This window comes from Zootoca vivipara, chromosome 5 (genome assembly GCF_963506605.1).
Source record: "Zootoca vivipara chromosome 5, rZooViv1.1, whole genome shotgun sequence".
Taxonomy (NCBI): domain Eukaryota; kingdom Metazoa; phylum Chordata; class Lepidosauria; order Squamata; family Lacertidae; genus Zootoca; species Zootoca vivipara.
In genome coordinates, this window is record NC_083280.1 from 55333446 (window position 1) to 55352260 (window position 18815).

Below are 18815 nucleotides of genomic sequence, written 5' to 3' on the forward strand. Positions count from 1 at the left end.
TTTGACTTTTGCTGTAACTCTGGTCTACTATTTCCAATGAATTACTGAGTCATTAGAAGAGAATATAACACTCATTTAAAACACTCAGGGAAGTTTTTAATGTGTGACATTTTAATGTAGTTTAAATTTTTGTTGGAAGCTGCCCAGAGTGGCTGGGGAAACCCAGCCAGATGGGCGGGGTACAAATACATTATTATTATTATTATTATTATTATTATTATTATTATTATTATTATTATTTACCACTTCCAATGAACTGGAAGTATATGTCAGGAGCCCAGGCTGCCGTCTTCATAACACAGCACGCATATCGTAATTAGCTTGAAGATTTACTGCAAAACAAACAATTAGCCGAGCATCCTATTTTACGATTCAGCTGACCCTTCTGGGGAATATCCTGTACCTATGACCCTTACGTTTCTGGTTTTGTTTTCTGTCTAATACCTTTTCCATTCGTCTACTCCTGGGGCTCATGGGGTTAACTGCCTCCTCTTCAGTGAGGAAATGCTCCCCCTTCTGCCCAGCCTGCCTGTGTTTCTTGAAAGAGTTGGCTTCTCTCCAGCCCGCCCTCTCCTAACAGCTTATCTATATTCCTTTCAGTGTCAAGAAGGGGGCCAGTTGACAGCCGACTGCTTCCACCTGTCTGAGAGAAATGCAAGCCTCTCTGTTACTGGCTGCCTTCTAACTCATGCTGGACTTCTCTACCTTGGGCAGTCGTGCTCATGACAGTATATTTGGATTGGCATTCTTTCAAGTAGCAAATAGATCGACAATATGCTATTTTCTAGTGGGGGTATGACATGTCATGAGAAAAAGCACCTGATATGTTTGATGAGGCATGTGATGAAGGCTGAGCTGGAAATGTAGACGATTTAATTCTGCATAATATGGGCCTTGGATTATGCAATAAAATGCAAATACCCCAAGCTGGCTAAGGGTTATATGTAGAAGGACGTAGGCTTCTATATTTCCCTAGCTCAACGGAGAGTTGCATTAGTTACAGGTAGGTAGCCATGTTGGTCTGGCGTAATCGAAACAAAAATAAATAAATAAATTCAGTAGCACCTTAGAGACCAACTAAGTTTGTCATTGGTATGAGCTTTCGTATCTGAAGAAGTGTGCATGCACATGAAAGCTCATACCAATGACAAACTTAGTTGGTCACTATGGTGCTACTGGGAGAATTGCATGCCACGTCTCTAGCCTAATCCAAGAATTGTAGGCACATAACTCAATTTTGTTTTTTGTTTTGTTTTTAAAAGGTGAATTCTTGTTGAGCTGTTGGCAAGCAGAGGAGCAGGGACTTGATTTAGCTCTCTTATTTTCCTTTACCCAATGACCACTGATCAGAAAGATATTTAATTATACATTTGTTCTAATGAATATTGATATCGCAAATAATTATTCTGATCAAACCATTAACACATTTGGGAAACATTCTAAGGTATCTCTACCTTTTTATTTTTCAGGTGGTCATCTTATAACAGTTTCATTTAATAAAAGTTTCCTTACGGGTGTTTTTTTTTTGTAGTGAATAACTGCAGCAATATTACAAGATTAAGGGAAAAGGTAGCAGTGTTAGTGTATTAAAATATTTAAAAATCTTTAGTTGACTAAATTGGTGTCCTCGATTCATCTGGCAGAAAATCAAACAATAACTTACAAAACTTTCAGAGGAGTGGGTGGGCAGAGGGGAATTGCTCTCCTGAGCTTCTGTGACTGACCACCTTAGCTACTCCTTGATGGGAAGTGGGACATGATAGTCAGGGGGTGGGACTTGTGGATTTCAAAGGTGCCCATTACTTCCCCACCCTTATCTGAGCACTGAGATCCAGCATAGAAGAGGCATTTTCCTTTCTTTTAAAATAATTCTTAGGCAGAATCTCTTGTGATGTGTAGCCATCATGTATAAAAAATGCAGTTCGTTTTTTCCTATAGGAACCACTGTTTATTCATCATTTGAAATGTATGCTGATGGAATGAATTAATTCACAATGATTTAATTCACATATGTAATATGATACAATGAGATGATATATCAGAGGGGGAGGCAGCATAAAGCCTATATGCCATATCTAGACAGCCAAAGGGGAAAGCATTTTTCTTCTATAGGCAAAATACATCTACATCTGCTAAATTCGCAGGTGTGGAAAATGCTTATTCCTTTTCTCACATGTGCTGCTAATAATAATTGGTTTTACAATCTCTCTCTCATAGCACATAAAGATGCAGGTAGACACCAGAAAGCGGTTAGCACTGTTGACAGTTTTGATGAATCGTGTAATGAAGTGTATCATTTATACAGTGTTATGAGTTGCTCGGTAATGTGAGCTGGGGAAATCCCGGTTCAAATTCTGCATTTCCTTTCCATTTCCTAAACAATTCATTCCATTGTCCTACCTTAGACCGAGCATTGTACTGATTTCCTTATAGCTAATTTATATTTGCCTTTCTGGAACTGAGACCCATTAGTCTTCATATTATTAGTGGCATTGGCAGTGGGGAAGAAAATATTTAGACATTTCTTAATAGAACAGGTCTTTCAATGGCAATGTATTCTAATCCTTATGAATGAGGTACTTTAGGCAGATCCTGCCACTAATGGAAAGCATGACATTGAAGGTAAACATTCTTCCTATTTGCAAAAGCTTGAAGAGGTTTATATCTGGTCACTTTAAACATATACAGGAGATGGAGCAATAAAGTCAGGCTTCTTCTGGATTTAGAAACACAGATTTATAGGAGGTGGAGGAAAAGGCCCTCAGCTGTTGGAATTACTGTGTTTTGTAAGATGCTTTTCAAATTAATTTTTAAAGTTGCAAAATGTACCTGCAACGTCAAGGGATATTACATGAGGAACATAAATGTAACTCAGCCTTGGCTATTTTTCTGGGACTTACTTTATGTATTTATTTATAGTTATAAAAGTATTGATAAAGATATCAATGTGGTGTTCACTGTTAAAACATAAAACATATTTTTCAAAAAATACCAAAAATGCAAATAATCATTAAACTTACAGATTAATCAAAAATCAAACAGGTGCAAAGGCATGTTGGCACAAAACAAGAGATGCCTGAAAGTCAAAAGCTTGAGTCAATTGTTTAAATTGCGCTCTCTCTCTCTCTCCCCCCCCTCTTGATCTTCAGAGAGACCAACACCAACACCTCCAAGGACAAGTAAGGTCCAGATTTCTTTACTTCATTTTTTTTTTTACATTACCTTTTTATGATCACTTTTACTACAGCTTCATTTGTGGTATCTGCATTATCACATAGTCTAACACAGGCATAGGCAAATTCAGCCCTCCAGATGTTTTGGGACTACAACTCCCATGATCCCTAGCTAACAGGACCAGTGGTCAGGGATGATGGGAATTGTAGTCCCAAAACATCTGGAGGGCCAAGTTCGCCTATGCCGGATCTAACAAAACAGAACTTGCAGAATACTCTTATACTGTTCACTTTTAAAATGTATATATAAAGCCATGTGTTATGGTGGCTGTTGTCTATTGCTTTGAGGAGGAGTAAAAATGAGATAACTCAGCCTCTCTTTCAGGGTTTCTTAGCTTCAAGGCTAACGTAACAGTGAACTTGAAACATAAACTGAAACATTTTTTTACATGTTTACAGGGAGAGAATAAAACCTCCCCTTAGCCACAAATTTTAACACCTGATACAAGGTCATTCACAAAAGATCTCCCCATTTCCTTTGTACAGAGGCAGACATTTCTGCAATAATATTCCTTTGCGCATGTGGATGTCACCAGCAGCAGACAGTGGGGTGGACAAGTACTGCTCAACTTACCACCAGCTGGTTCTGTTGGTGCTGCTTACTGGGGTGTTAGAGAAGGAATGAGGTAGTGGCAAGGCTGATGCAAATCCAATACAGTTTTTGTGCCAGTAACTTTGCAGAGTGTTGACCTTCCACCTTCTATAAGCAGTAGTGAGTGGAGGCGAAGTGAGTGGCACTAAGCCATCCTGCTGTCCATTACTGGGTGTATCCCTTTCACTGGACTGAGCATCCTAGTGGCCACATGGCCATTCAGAGAATCCGCCCTTCTCTCTTTAAGATGGCACTGCTAGATAAGCCAAAGTATAGGGTGTCTAAGTCTTCATCTTTAACACTAGGACTGAATCCACGATAAAATGCTCTGCTGAATCCTTAGCCTAAACTTAGGTTTGTGCTTTGTTTCTCTCCAAACAAACCATGAGCAGCAAGCAAGTTTTGTTCCTGGCTTACTACTCATGGTTTTGAAGGAGGTGGTGGGTGGGAAACCCATGAATCCAGGTTTGGACGCAGTACTAAGGTAGATCATGGCTTAGCTCCTACCAGGGCAGTTGCATTAGAAGCAGGGGAGAAGTGAAGTGGCCATGATTTTAGGAGTGTGCACAAGTCACTGCACATTCACTAATAAACCATAGCTAAGCTTAACTATGGGTTAAAGTGATGCAGTAACCAAGCACCTAGGTAAAGGTAAAGGGACCCCTGACCATTAGGTCCAGTCGTGGATGATTCTGGGGTTGTGGTGCTCATCTCGCTTTATTGATCGAGGGAGTCGGTGTACAGCTTCCAGGTCATGTGGCCAGCATGACTAAGCCACTTCTGGCAAACCAGAGCAGTGCACAGAAACGCCGTTTACCTTCCCGCCGGAGTGGTACCTATTTATTTACTTGCACTTTGACATGCTTTCAAACTGCTAGGTTGGCAGGAGCAAGGATCGAGCAATGGGAGCTCACCCCATTGCAGGGATTCAAACCGCTGACCTTCTGATCAGCAAGCCCTAGGCTCAGTGTTTTAGACCACAGTGCCACCCACGTCCCACTCAACCAAGCAACTACTTCAGAATATTAAGCAGGGTTGAAATATAAGCCAACCCTGATTGCAACATGTGGCTTTCTCAGTAAGGAACATTGGCTTCTGGGTGTAACAAGCAATTGATCATGGCAAGTTTATAATATTTTCTAGAATATTCCATATATTCCATATGTCTGTAACAAAATGTGTTCTGTGTTTTATTTCTTAGCTCCCACAACAAATTATTCTTGTGGTGGTTTCCTCGCACATTCATCTGGGTCATTTCAAAGTCCGTTTTTTCCATCCAACTACCCAAACAATGCCGACTGCGTATGGGAAATCCGAGTAGGAAGCAATTCTCGCGTATCACTTACTTTCCAAACACTTCAGTAAGTAAAGTTCTAACATTGCCCATAATTCATAGTCTCAAAATGAAATTAATTATTATTATTAATAGTAGTTTTCCTAGATACAACATTACATATATATTCAAAAAGAGGGTGAGATTATAGCTGGGAGGCAAACAGTAGATGTGACCAGGACCATCCAGTGAGTCCATGATTGAACACCAAACCTTAGATTCTAGGCAAAAAAGACCACAATGCATTTGCCATTTAAAACACATGACTTCATCCAAAGAATTCAAGAAACTGTAGTTTACCCCACACAAAGCTACATTTCCCAGTACCCTTAACAAACTACAGTTCCCAGGATTCTTTGGGGGGAGCCATGAGCCTTATATATGTCATTTAATTGTATATTGTGAATGTGATTGCTAGCATTTCTAGCTCCTTCTATGGTCTATAATCTATTATCACCCAAAACTGGCTGTCAGTTTCATTGGTTCCCTATTAGAGTACTATAAGCGCATTAAATCCCCAGCTTTTATACTAAGACTGCAGCATATCGTATTTTAGAAAACTGAGGACAAGCTTATTTGCTGAAAAAGAGGGGGGGAGTAAGGGTTGAACCCTGCTTGTGACGTAGCATGCTTACAGCCCTACCTTGTAAATCCAGGTGTGTTGTAACATGATAGCACCCAAATGTACTCAGATGCACTCTTTTCTTCCTACTTAGCATATTCAAGGGCTTTGTGTTCCATGTCTGAACTGTGATGTGCCATGCCTTGACAAACAAAGTCCTGCTTGCTTTTCTATTTCTTTTGTCTCCTGTTGTTTGTCTAGTATCTGAGCAACATAACACCCCAAAATAAAGAGTCTGTTATGTGATAGTAGCTTAAAGGAATTGCAAGTGTAGAGTCTAATTCATCATGATCAGTGAACATTGCTGTAAATATCACGTTCTTGTTTGATTTCTAGACTAGCATCATGTAATACACATAGCTGCCCCTGTGATTATATCGAAATCTATGATGGAACACTCCATAACTCTCCTATGCTTGGGAAGATTTGCTCTGGCTCTTACCAAACCTTTACATCAACCTTCAACATGTTGACGGTTAGATTTCACAGTGATCATAGCATCACAGAGAGAGGGTTTTTTGCAAACTATTACACCATCCCAGCAAATCATAATACAAGTAAGTGCAATTTTGCAATACATTTTTCTGTTACCAGATTGTTGTCATTCAATTTAGTTAAAGAATCACAAATTTTCTTGGTATTGTATTGGGTTTTTCTGTTGTCACTAAAAAAAACAACTCCATATTTTTATGTTTGGAATCCATAACTTGCATTTGGCTTACATGTGTACCTAGGAACTGCTTGTCAGACTCTCTTAGCTTCAGAAGCACCAGAGGCTGATTTAGGGGCGCGTGACCAGTTCACCTGGACAGGGTGTCGACTTGAGAGGATGCCACAGGGGGTGGCATAACAATGACTTAGAATGGAAGGCGAGAAGCTGGGGTGGGAGTGGGCATTAAATTCTGGCCTTGCACAGGGCGCCACTGAAATTTGAAAGCCCACAGTCCACCAGTGGAAACACTCGTCTTCAGACCATTGTTATATAGCTTACATTGGCTTACACACACCAAATACTTCAACCCCCAGGCTATGTTGCTTACTTTAAAAGAAAATGTATTGATTGCACTGGGAATTAGTTCAAAGCAAATATGTTTAGGGTATAGAGTAAGAGGGGGTGAATGCAAATGCACTGACAGAGCCATTTCAGTGCTCCTATTGGTGCATTTTCATCCTGCTGACCTCACTGCCACTTCAATACCTCTCTGACTTCCAATAGGCAGCAGTGATGAGATGACTGGAGGTTAGGTGATCAGCCTATCATGCCATCTGCTACTGCTGAGTAATACATGGGTAGCTTTTTGGATGAGAAAAAGGAGATCATGCTCATTTGCCAAGGAAGCCTAGGCTTCTCTCACAACCCACAAAAGCCCAAGTACACAAAAACATTTATGGCGGTGTGTGTGTCACAATATTGATATTATGACATCATTGCGAGCCCCCCCCCGGACACCCCCCCCATGATATTACAATCTGCATACACTTACATTCTAAAAAAAATTGTTTTAACTGTTTTGTTACAGTCATAAGACTAAAGTGGGCACTAAAATATATCTCTCTCAGGCGTCAAAGGCCATGGAAAAAGAGGTGTGTCTTCAGCATATGATAGAAACTACATAATAAAAGTGGCAGATAGGAAAAATGTAAGGACGTATATGTCAGGGAACTTTGTGTTCCTCTGTACAGTACAATAAAGATGGATGGCATTGCCTTCATAAAAGGATAATAATGTATTGTCTTGTTTTATTTTAGTGCACTAATACCACATCCTTTCTCTCCTTGCTAGCTCTTCTTTGTGGACCAGAATATATGCAAGCTATAATAAGTAGAAGTCACCTGACCTCTGTAGGCTATTCTCCATGGAATGTCCACTTGATTGACCCATCCTGCCCACCTAGGATCACACCATATTATGTTGTTTTCAACATACGGTACAATGGCTGTCAGACCAGAAGAGACGTATGAAGATTTATATTTGATTTCTATATGCATGCCTTTCTTTCTTTTCTTTTTCTTGTTTAGAAAAAGCAGGGCTTCAGGGGTTCAACTGGGGCAATGCCAACAAACTGAAACATGTTGCCCAATTCATGTAGATACACAGAAACGGATTTAGGGGAGCGTAACTGGTTAATTTGCACTGGGCACCGAGCCAAGAAGGCTGTGCAGAGGGTGCTGCAACAATAATTTAGCATGGGGGGGGAGCACTGACTTTTGGCTGCTGAAATTTGAAAGCCCAGAATCCCCCCCTTAGATCTTTGTACAACAAATAGTCACATAAGAAAATATTTTTAGTTTGATTTTTAGCATCTGAATAGCCTGGGCTATTCATGTTACATTGGCAGCATGGAAAGGAGCCAGATCACAAGATCCCTTGCTGCAAATGTAGTATGAGTATGGGATGTTGAATGGGCACCATCAGAAACCCCAATCTCTGCTGTGTTGGGGGTTGCATGGTTCAAGGGAAGAACAGCAATACGGCATATGAGTTAGCTGTATGTTCAGAGCAGTAAGACTTAGCAGACACACTTCAAGCTCTCACTGTGGGATAAGTAAGTTGGCATTTTGAAACAAGGAAGGACTATCATCACACTTAATTCTGAACAACAGTTGATACAAATAATATTTGTATAGAGAATTCAGTAGCATCCCCAGTGCTACCATTGGCTTAGACAATTATTCCTACAGCTTGAAGAGGCAACTTGGTGGTGGGGCTGCTTTGTGCAAAGGTAGCATTAAGACTGGCTGCAGCAAATTCTACAGTGCTATGGCAACATCCTTACATCAGAAATGTATGTTAACCGCTCCCCCCCCCCCGGATGTTTCAAACAGGCAGATGCTGATACTATTATTTATTCAAACCTGATCACGGCAACTGCTTCAGGATACATAATTAAAAGGAAAAGGGATCTTCACTTCCATGTTAGCTGCAAGATGCTGAAAAACACTTGGATAGAAACCATGTATGTCGCTAATGATGTACAGGAGATCAATGAAACTCGATATGGACAATACGAAGTGAACATCACATTTTATACCTCCAACTCCTTCTTATATCCAGTCTATGACTCACCTTATTATGTTGAACTGAATCAGGATTTATATCTGCAAGTTACTCTTCATAACTCTGACCCAAATCTGGTGCTGTTTCTGGATACATGTAAAGCATCACCCAACTACAATGATTTTACAACTTTGACTTATGATATCATCAAGAATGGGTAAGGATTTTCACCTTATATATTGTCTGTCATATTAACTGTGTTAATCTTTATTGCTTTTCATTTCTAAACATATATGTGGGATAAATATTAGATCTCATTAGGCATGCCATTTTAATCGTGTTGTCACTCCAGCCAGAGGCCGCAAAGTAGGAAAACAGTTGAGGGGGACTCCCTACAGTCAGGGGGACTCCCTACAGGGAGCCTCCCCCCCCCCGTCATCCTGACCAGCACTTTGCCCAGTGACAGCACTAGCAGCGGGTCAGGAGGAGGAAATGAGGAATGGAGCAGGATGGAGAGAGGGCTCAGTGAGGCGTCCGAGCCCTGGCTACGCTCTGGGGAACAGAGCGGGCAGGAAGGGCGCAGAGACGCATCAGAGCCTTGGCACCGCTGTGGTCGAGGGACAGCGGATGAGGGGCCGGAGCCCAGGCACCGCCCCAGCCAGCAAGAGGGGAGACCCCTCCTTCCAGTGACTAGGCGGTCATGTTTTCTGATATCTCTGCACTGTAAATACGGTAGTATGCACAATAAAACTCTTAAAGGCAGCACGGACTGGAGCATCATACTCAAGAGTAGCCACAACACCCCCCTGACAGGACCATTCTAAAGTTGACATACATCTAAGAAGAAAGGGTTATTATTTATATTTATGTTTAAATTATGTTTATTTTGGTTTGTTTATTGTTTGTGGTTATTTTATTGTTTGTGTTTATGTTAAGATGTTGTTTTTTTGTCAAGATTAAGTTACGTTATGCTAAGATTTGAATGTGGTGGGTTATGAGTTTGTTATGATTTTGTTTTTCTTCATGATTTCTTTTTATGATTTCATTCTATATTTTTATGATTTCGTTCTGTATTTTTAAAGGAAAATAAAGATTATTTTTTAAAAAAGTTGACATACATCTAACCTAATTCATGATCCATTCCGCTGGGAAGGATGGAGCAGTTAGGAGGCAGCAGAGGCATTCCTCTACGCAGAACTGCTGATACCGTGTTTCCCCCTTTTTAAGACACCGTCTTATAACTTTTTTTCCTCAAAAAAACACAGGGTGGCTTACTTTCGGTGGGATGTCTTATTTTTTTATTACTGGTACGGTTTTTACGGCTCAGGGCACTGGCTCAGGGCGCTGCTGGGCTCTCTTGAGTGCTCGGCGCTGCAGCAGCCACCGGTTCTGAGTGGCGGGGCTGCAGGCATAGCTGCCAAGTTATCCCTTTTTTAAAGGGATTTTCCCTTATGCTGAATAGGCTTCCTCGCGTGAAAAGGGAAAACTTGGCAGCTATGGCTGCAGGAGTCCTTGGCCGGGCCAGGTGGAGGCCGCTGGCTCAGGCGCTCCGCCTGCCACTGCAGGGCGCTCCAAGCTCCTTGGCCGGGCCAGGCAAGGAAGAAGCAGTGAGCCCAGTGGTGGCGGCAAGCATGGAAGCGGCAGGGATGACTGTGGACGAGAAGGTGGAGCGCGGGAATGCAGCCAGCAAGGCGAGAGCGCGATCAGCTGTTAAGCGGAGCTCTTGGAGCGCCACTTCACAGCTGATCGCACTCCTGCAGTGCCGGCCGCATGGAGTGACTCTGTGAGTGGAGGTGCCTGTGGGGGTTGGTTTCCGCAGCGCGTAAGTATGCCTTATTTTCGGGGTATGTCTTATACTTCTCAAATGCTTAAAAACTCTGCCATGGCTTACTTTACGACTACGTATTAAAAAAGGGGAAACAGGGTATCTACAGGCGGGGGAGTTTCACTCCTGTGCTCACCAATGGCACATGCTGTTGACAGCCTGTTGCTGGTGTTGTTCCTGCCAGTGGTAGCAATGTAAGTCCTCAAAACAGGACAGACTGGTGGCAGGAGGGGTGGAGATGCTAGATCCTAATCTGGTCCAACAATTGGAGAGGGGTCTTATCTGGGCCTCTCTGCTGCACCAGCCTGCAGCTGCCGCAGCAAAAATAAAGAGCAATATCGCACCTCCCACTACTGGTATCTTCCACTCTGTCCAGCTTGAGTGACAGGTCTTCCAATGCAGTGGTGGCTCCACATTTAATACATTGCAGTAATCCAACCTAGAGGTTACCAGAACACAGAAAACAGTAGTTAGGCTGTCCCTGTCTAGATAGAGGTGCAGCTGATGGAAGGCACTCTGTGCCACTGAGGCCACCTGAGCCTCAAGCAACAGCAAAGGATCCAGAAGGACCCCCAAGTTGTGTACCCAATCCTTCTGAGGGAGTGTAACCCTATGAAGAGCAGGCAACATTCCATCCATCCAGTTTAGTGAACTGACCGTGAACTGGATTGAGCTTCAGTTTGTTGGCTCTCATACAGTCCATTACCAGGGCAAGGCAACAGTGCAGCACATCCACTGCCTCACCTGGAGATGTTAAAGGAGAAGAAGAGATGTGTGCCATCAGCACATCGCTAACAACCTACTCCAAGCCCACTCAGCAGTTTCATGTAGATGTAAAACAGCATAGGGGATAAAACTGAACTCCGATGAACCCTGCTCCAGAGGGCTGAAGATCACTCCCCAAGCATCACCCTCTGGAAACATCCATCCAAGTAGGAATGGAACCACCACCGCAAACCAGTGCCACTGACAGCCACTCCAAAAGGATACTAAACTAGTATACTGATGTAGCAAATTATTGACTAACCGAAGCTTGCATTAGTCACAAACCCTCACTCAGGTTTGATCTGACACCTTCAAGCTTCCAAAACATCTACATTTAAATTATATTACTATAATAATTTCCTTGAAATTAAAATGAGACGCTCAGAATACTCTAAGGCATGTGACATTTTGTGCATTAGTTCAAAATAGTACCTCTGCATGAACCAAGATGTTCCTTGTTCCTTGTAGCAAATTTTGACTCAATATATAATTTGGCATGTGCTGTGTATGGTTACTTTCAGGAAAGTGAAACTTAGAGCTGGACACCTGTTTTGAAGAACTGTTATGCAATTGACATAATAAAGGTTACACTTACAGAAGTTTTTGCTTTCCTTGGGAAAGCAAAGCCTTGCAAATTAAAAGGATGGTAAAGAACAGAAAAGTGAGTTCGCAATATACCACCTCAACAGATCATTTACTTACGTGTTTTCATAGGGTTGCCATATTTCACGTTTTAAATATTTGAACTTCTTCTCTGCTTAGTTTACTACTGAAGAACAAGTGGGGGAAGTTAGCAGTTATGGTGAATGTTTCTGTCAATATGCTTTGTGCAGTTTTAATTCAGAGTGAGAAATCATTGATATCTACTTCAATTAAAGCACGGCAGGCATGCCCTTGAAATCAAGCATATTAATGTTATTCATATTATGTTAAAGTGACACTTGTATGTTTTATTTCAGAACTGTTCAAAGTGCTACTTTTATTTCTTCATTGTACCACATTAACTATATGATGTGAATTGAATACTAATTAGTGTAAACTAATTTTATTATTTTGTTATTTGTGCAGGTGCGTTAATGATCCTACATATCGGACCTATTATTCCCCATACAATTATGTTGTTCGGTTTTCCTTCAAAGCCTTTGACTTCATGTATAAATATCCATCAGTTTACCTGCAGTGCAAACTGGTGGTTTGCAGAGCCTATGACTATTCTTCCCGATGTTCTCAGGGTTGTCTGAATCTGCCTAGATCTAAGAGACATACAAGCTCCTACGAGGAAAAAATGGATGTCATCATTGGGCCAATTGAACTACAGAAGAATGGCATTAAGAATAGAAATTCTGGTAATTTTGCTTCCCATAGAGTTCTTTAATCTCTTTTAAATACAAATCAATGCCCTTCTAGAGTAGGGATAAGGAGGAATGTATTTTAAATGGATATATGCACAGAATTTGGCAGTTCCAACCTGATTAGAATACTGCATTAAGCACCCAATTATATCTGAATCACTTGTTGCTGTTTTTTTAAAGCTCAATTTATATGCATAATTATATTGAAAAACTAATATATATGAATTAATATATTGTATAATGCATTCAAAAGTATCAAGTTTTATGCTGTATTATATTTCTGCAATATCAATTCATATTAGTAGTACATGCCTATTTTATAGTCGTACACATAGTTGTGTGCATCTCTTAATGAGCTAGTTACCTTAGGAGACCTCCTAGAGTGCATATGCATATAACAATGCATATAATATTGAGCATTATGCTGCTTGTTGAGATTAAGAAGTGAGATGGGAATTAGAAAAATATATATATGGATAAGCATGGCATTGAGATTTTCAGAAAACCCCATCCCTCTTTCAGATCTGTTTCAGGTTGTTGAGGTTAAGGCAGAGCAATTAATGTGTCCTGTAGCTTTGAGAGAATGAGAGCTATAGGGGTGCAGGGTATAAGCTGAAATCATCATTATTACCATCATCCTGGCTAGCACTGTTTCAAAGCCCTAAAAATGCTTATAATGCATTTTAGCACTCTCATCTAATAGTACTTCCTCACCTAACCTTGTTACATTACATGCCTTCTTAATGTGGCCCTGTCCATCAGCTGTGCCCTCCAGCATATTATCTACCCTCCACAGTGGACTCATAGGTTCAGCTCCCAACAGTCACCCATGCTTCTTCTCTGGTGATCACTCGTAGCCGAGTAAGATTGCCTTCCATGAACACAGTTTTAACAGTGAGTCCATAAGTGGCTGTGGAGGCCAATTTTGGATCCACACATCCTTCCATAGCTGCCAAGTTATCCCTTTTTTACAGGGATTTTCCCATATGCTGAATAGGCTTCCTCGCGAGAAAAGTGAAAACTTGGCAGCTATGATCCTTCCACAGTGGGGACATTGGTTTCTGGGTGGGAGTTGATCATGGTGAGGGTTTGCCAAGTGTGCCTTCCTCTTAGCACGTTTCTCCCTTTCCTCCTGAGTTCGAGTGTCTTCAAAGCCCATGACACCTTTGATAAAGGCTGTTCTCCAATTGGAGTACTCACAGGCCAGTGTTTCACAGTTGTCGGTGTTTATACTACTTTTTTTTTTTTTAGATTGGCCTTGAGAGAGTCTTTAAACCTCTTTTGTTGACCACCAGCATTACACTTTCCATTTTTAAGTTTGGAATAGAGTAGTTGCTTTGGAAGACAATAATCAGACATCCGAACAACATGACCAGTCCAACAAAGTTGATTTTGAAGAATCCATGCTTCATAGCCAGCCATTTGCCCACTGCTCCTTCTATCTGCTGTTGGGGTCACTATCCTTGTGGTGCAAAGATGTTCTGTCCTCAAGCAGTGCTTCTATGCTGTACAGGATCTTGGAGGAGAACAACAGTGTGGTCAGGAAAGTTACTGTGCATTTTATATATATATATTAAAAATAGTGCTATGGAAGTCAATGGTCCATTGTCTTCTAGGGAACTAGAATGATGCAATTCCATGACAGTTCAAGCAGATAATGCATCACATCTTTTCTTTTTAATTTTGCAGAGGCAAAACAAGAGCTGCAAGGAAATGCGGACCCTCATAATGATTCACATGCACCATACATTGTTGCCGCAGTCGTCTTGGCAGTTGTTGTCATGACCGTCGCAGGATTCATTTTGAAAAATAAATTGAGAAGACCAATTCCATATGAGATAATGTGAGCACTTAAAACCTTGGGACTCAATCCAACACCAAGTCAAGCAAGCTTAAACTCATTTATTTCCATGAGTTTAGGTACAGCTATTTGTTGGTGGGATTGTGGCCTTGGCGGTTGGCAAGAAGAATCTGTATTGAATATGCATCACTTGAAAGATACATCGCGGGTCTCAATAGTCTTGTGATTTTATCTTGATTTTTGCTTTTACATGAAAATACAGAAGCAGGAAAATGTATTGGAGGGGGGCTTAAAAAATATGCTTAATTCTTCCATTGGTATTTTTACTTTTTTACTAGATTTTACACATTGTCATGAATATATGTAGATGGATGAATTCAGGTTAGACAAGGACCTGAAGTACAACACAAAATAGGAATAAAAATTAATCTCACCAAGAGTCTCATATTCCGAACTCGAGCTATTTTTATGAAATTTCTGCCAAGTTCCTTGAAACAATATCCAGTATTAGTAGTCAGTACTGCATTTAGTTAATACCTTTTGTAAATGACATACCACATAAAGTTTTCATTATGTCAATTTGTATAACTGTCAAAAATGACAATATGTGTTGGTAAACAAGGGCATCTCAACGGTTTGTGGTAAAGTGGATAAACCTTCTTAGGATTTTATTCAATTGTGCCCCTCCACTCCTTGAGGGTTCTTTCATCCAGCCGAGGATTCCATGAATAGAAGGACAGGATGGCAATTTTCTAACTCTCTCTTTCTCTCTTTCTCATCCTGCCTGGACCACCTCTCATCCTGATCCCCTGATCCTCTGGAGCTTTGTAATATTTGAGTTTATTTACAAATGTGTAGGTTAAGCATAGATGGAAACGAAGGGAAAACACTCCAACAGATAAAGTTCACTGCTCCCACATCAGGACTCTAAGGGAGACAAACCAGTATCCCAGAATGTTGCTAGATTACATGGGTCAAACACAGCTCTCTGTTTCTGTGCCTTCTTTGTATGTTTCAAAGCTGCAGTTGATTGCTCTTTCCACACACAGACACCTAGATGGCAAGATCCTTAGCTGTGGGAGCAGCAAGAAATCTCCTCCTCCCTTGCCACCTTTCTAACCACTCAGAAAGCTTAATGAGAAATAGTTGAACAATTCATTCCATGGGAAACACATCATTAGACTTTTGTCACTCCTACCAGATCCAAGGCTCTGGTCCAGTAAGAGAACCCACAGGATAGTCCCTTTTCACAGAACCCTGGCATGAAACTGACCACCCCTCTGGAAATTTTAACAGTATATTTGTAAACTGTAGACTTGTATTGTACTTTAGATTACAAAGATCATATACTTTATAAAGAAATGTTAGAATATTAGTTCTGCTTACTATGTGATTGCTTATTCCATTTGGGAAACAGAAGAGATACAAGCCACATGTCAGATCTAGCTCCTGTTAAGGGGTGACGCAAAACGGAAGGAGAAGGAAGTACCACATAACTAAGCTTGCTGATTGCTGCTAATTGCTTCCCCGGTGATCTGACTGGTTTCCCAGTGGTTCTCTGCTAGAGGTTTGTTATTTGTAAACAGACTGAATTCCTAACACCCACCAGGTTCCAAGTTTAGGATTTGCAGTGAGCCAAAGTCTTGCACATCCTTCTTCCTCAAAGGATTACACAGCTTAAAATATGACCAGTGAAGAACTGACAAGGGGGAATTTGGGGTGGGGGAGGGGGAGAATAATGAACCATTGAAGTATTACATACTTTAGCTTAAGGCTTTGTATGAGAGATCAAGGGCAGAAGAGGAAAGTCCTAAATATTGTTTGGGGAAGATGCTTATAAGGAAAGAACTTAAAGCTGGGAGTGGAACAGGGCAGCATGAAGCTACTACGGTAGGTGGCCAAAGGGAATTATTTGGTTGGTTTATTTATTATCACCATGTGGGGATGCCATTGGACATTTCAGCCATAAGGATTAAAATGTCTTAGGCTCTCTCCCTGCAGAAATATCATTTAAAAATAGTACTTGAGGAATAAATCAAGGTGTAAAGACCATCAAGGGGATACTTTACCAAATCCAGCAGCAGATTAGGAAACCTGGGAGTGAGTGAGTAAGTAAGCAAGATATCAATCAGGGGATAAAAGCATGATTAAGAAAAGTCATTGGAGATCTGCTCAGGACAACACATTACAAAAGGTAATAAGAGGAAAACTGCAAAGGAAAGGTTTTCTTTCTTTCTTTCTGTTGAATTTCCAGTTAAAATATGTATGCATGGATTGCTGCAAAAGTAGTATAAAAATGATAGAATTTTATAATGACCAATTCTAATACAAAACAAAATCTGGTTTTTAAAAGTTCATCTGCATCCCATGAGTAGATTTGTGTGTGTACTAGTAAACCATATACAGTACCTAAACAACATGTGACTACCTGGATAAATGCAAGGCACGATTTTGGCCTTGTAGTTCTTAACCAAGCAGGAATGTATATAATCCTACTTCTGCAAATAGATTGCCTTCCTCTAACCATGATGCCATTTTGCCTGATTAAAGGATGGCTCATTTTATGTGCAGTCTCTTGCTATATCAGCCTCCTTCTTTTTACCACTCTACAGCAAACTCCTTAAAACATACTAACAGTGATGAAAACCAAACTGAATAACTCATGAATACCAACTTGTTCAGGGTAGTTAAAATAAAAAAGGGGGTTGTGAAGAGCCCCAAAAGGATTTTCCCAAACTGGGTGAATCGGCAGTAAAATGGCAAATGCAATGCAATGTGAGCAAGTGTACTTTGATGCAAATTGAAACCAAAATGTATTAATTTCACATATGTGCTCATAGGGTGTGAATTAATGGTGCCTGACCAGCTACAAGCTTGATGAAGATGTTAGTGTGAGGCAGCTGTGGAAAGGGTAGATTCCATGCTAGGAATCATTAGGGGAAAGGATCATTATGAATATATAATTCTATGGTACAACCACACCCGGTGTATTGTATACAGTTATAGTTGACGGTTGTCTTACCTCAAAAAGAATATTGTGGAGCTCTAAAAGGTTCAGAAAATGGCAACCAAAATGATTCAAGTGGATAGAGCAACTCTATGAAGACATAACTTTTGGTGCTTTTTAGTGTAGAGAAGAGGTGAGAAAGCAGGAGTGTGAGAGAGGTGTGTTTAGTTATGTGTGGTGTGAATAAATTGGATGGGGAAATATTTTTCTCTGTCTCAATATACTAGAACTTGGGGTCATCAAATTCAATTGAATGTTGGACAACAAAAAGAACTTCACACAATGCATAGTTAAAGTCTGGTACAAGCCGACTATTGCTGAGGCTCCAATACTTTGGCCACCTCATGAGAAGAGAAGAATCCTTGGGAAAGACCCTGATGTTGGGAAAGATTGAGGGCACTAGGAGAAGGGGACAACAGAGGACAAGATGGTTGGACAGTGTTCTTGAAGCTACGAACATGAGTTTGACCAAACTGCGGGAGGCAGTGGAAGACAGGAGTGCCTGGCGTGCTATGGTCCATGGGGTCACAAAGAGTCAGACACAACTAAACGACTAAACAACAACAACAAGCAACAGCCATTTTGCATGGGTGCTACATTCTTGACCCCTGCACACATTGGCGGAGCACACACAAGCCTGCTCTGCCCTGTTATGTCCTGTTCTGCCCCTGTCCTGCCGCTGCCCTGCTCCCATCCCACCACCTTTTCTGGCCACTTCCAGGTTGCAGTGGTGTGTGTGTGTGTGTGTGTGTGTGCAGTTGCGCGCATGTTGAACACATGTAAAATGGTTGTTGCCTGCATTTGCTCCTACAACAGGCATTAATGGAAAACAAAATGGGAAGGCCTTAAAAGAGGATTAAACCAATTTATGGAGGACAAGGCTACCAACAGCTACCAGTCATGTTGGCTTTGTTCTATTTTCACTGGGAATTCAAGGGGGGGACTGTTGCACTTAAATTCTGCTTGTGGAAATTTAAGGCATCTGGTTGGCCTTTGTGAGAACACAGAGCTGGATTAGATAATCCTTTGGCCTGATCCAGCAGGCTCTTTTAAGGCTCTTTTTTCTGGAAGGCTGCTTTTAAAACTGTCACAAGACTACCATTCATGTGAATCAGGAATAAAATAGTTGTTAAATTGTTCTTTGTCTGGCCCTCCCTAAATACTCATTAATGGAATTTTCTTGTAAACTTCCCATGTTTAGAAATGCCATGCTTCTTTGCAGAAATTGTTGTTAATAAATATCAGATAGTTTGGTTTGAGGTTTGCTTGAGTAGTTTCCCATCTCCT

General features: G+C 41.0%; 1 protein-coding gene across 2 annotated transcripts in view; it reads left to right on the forward strand.

Annotated features, from left to right (window-relative positions):
* LOC118096495 (deleted in malignant brain tumors 1 protein-like) overlaps positions 1-16207 on the forward strand; it is a 40935-nt gene extending 24728 nt beyond the window's left edge. For both annotated transcript variants that reach the window (XM_035138403.1, XM_035138404.1), the window contains 7 exons: positions 3150-3179; positions 5027-5186; positions 6117-6337; positions 7564-7736; positions 8607-8995; positions 12437-12714; positions 14410-16207. In XM_035138403.1, coding sequence (XP_034994294.1) covers positions 3150-3179; positions 5027-5186; positions 6117-6337; positions 7564-7736; positions 8607-8995; positions 12437-12714; positions 14410-14567 — 1409 coding nt within the window. In that variant the 3' untranslated portion in view covers positions 14568-16207. The remainder of the gene's footprint in view (positions 1-3149; positions 3180-5026; positions 5187-6116; positions 6338-7563; positions 7737-8606; positions 8996-12436; positions 12715-14409) is intronic.
* Positions 16208-18815: the final 2608 nt, after the last annotated feature.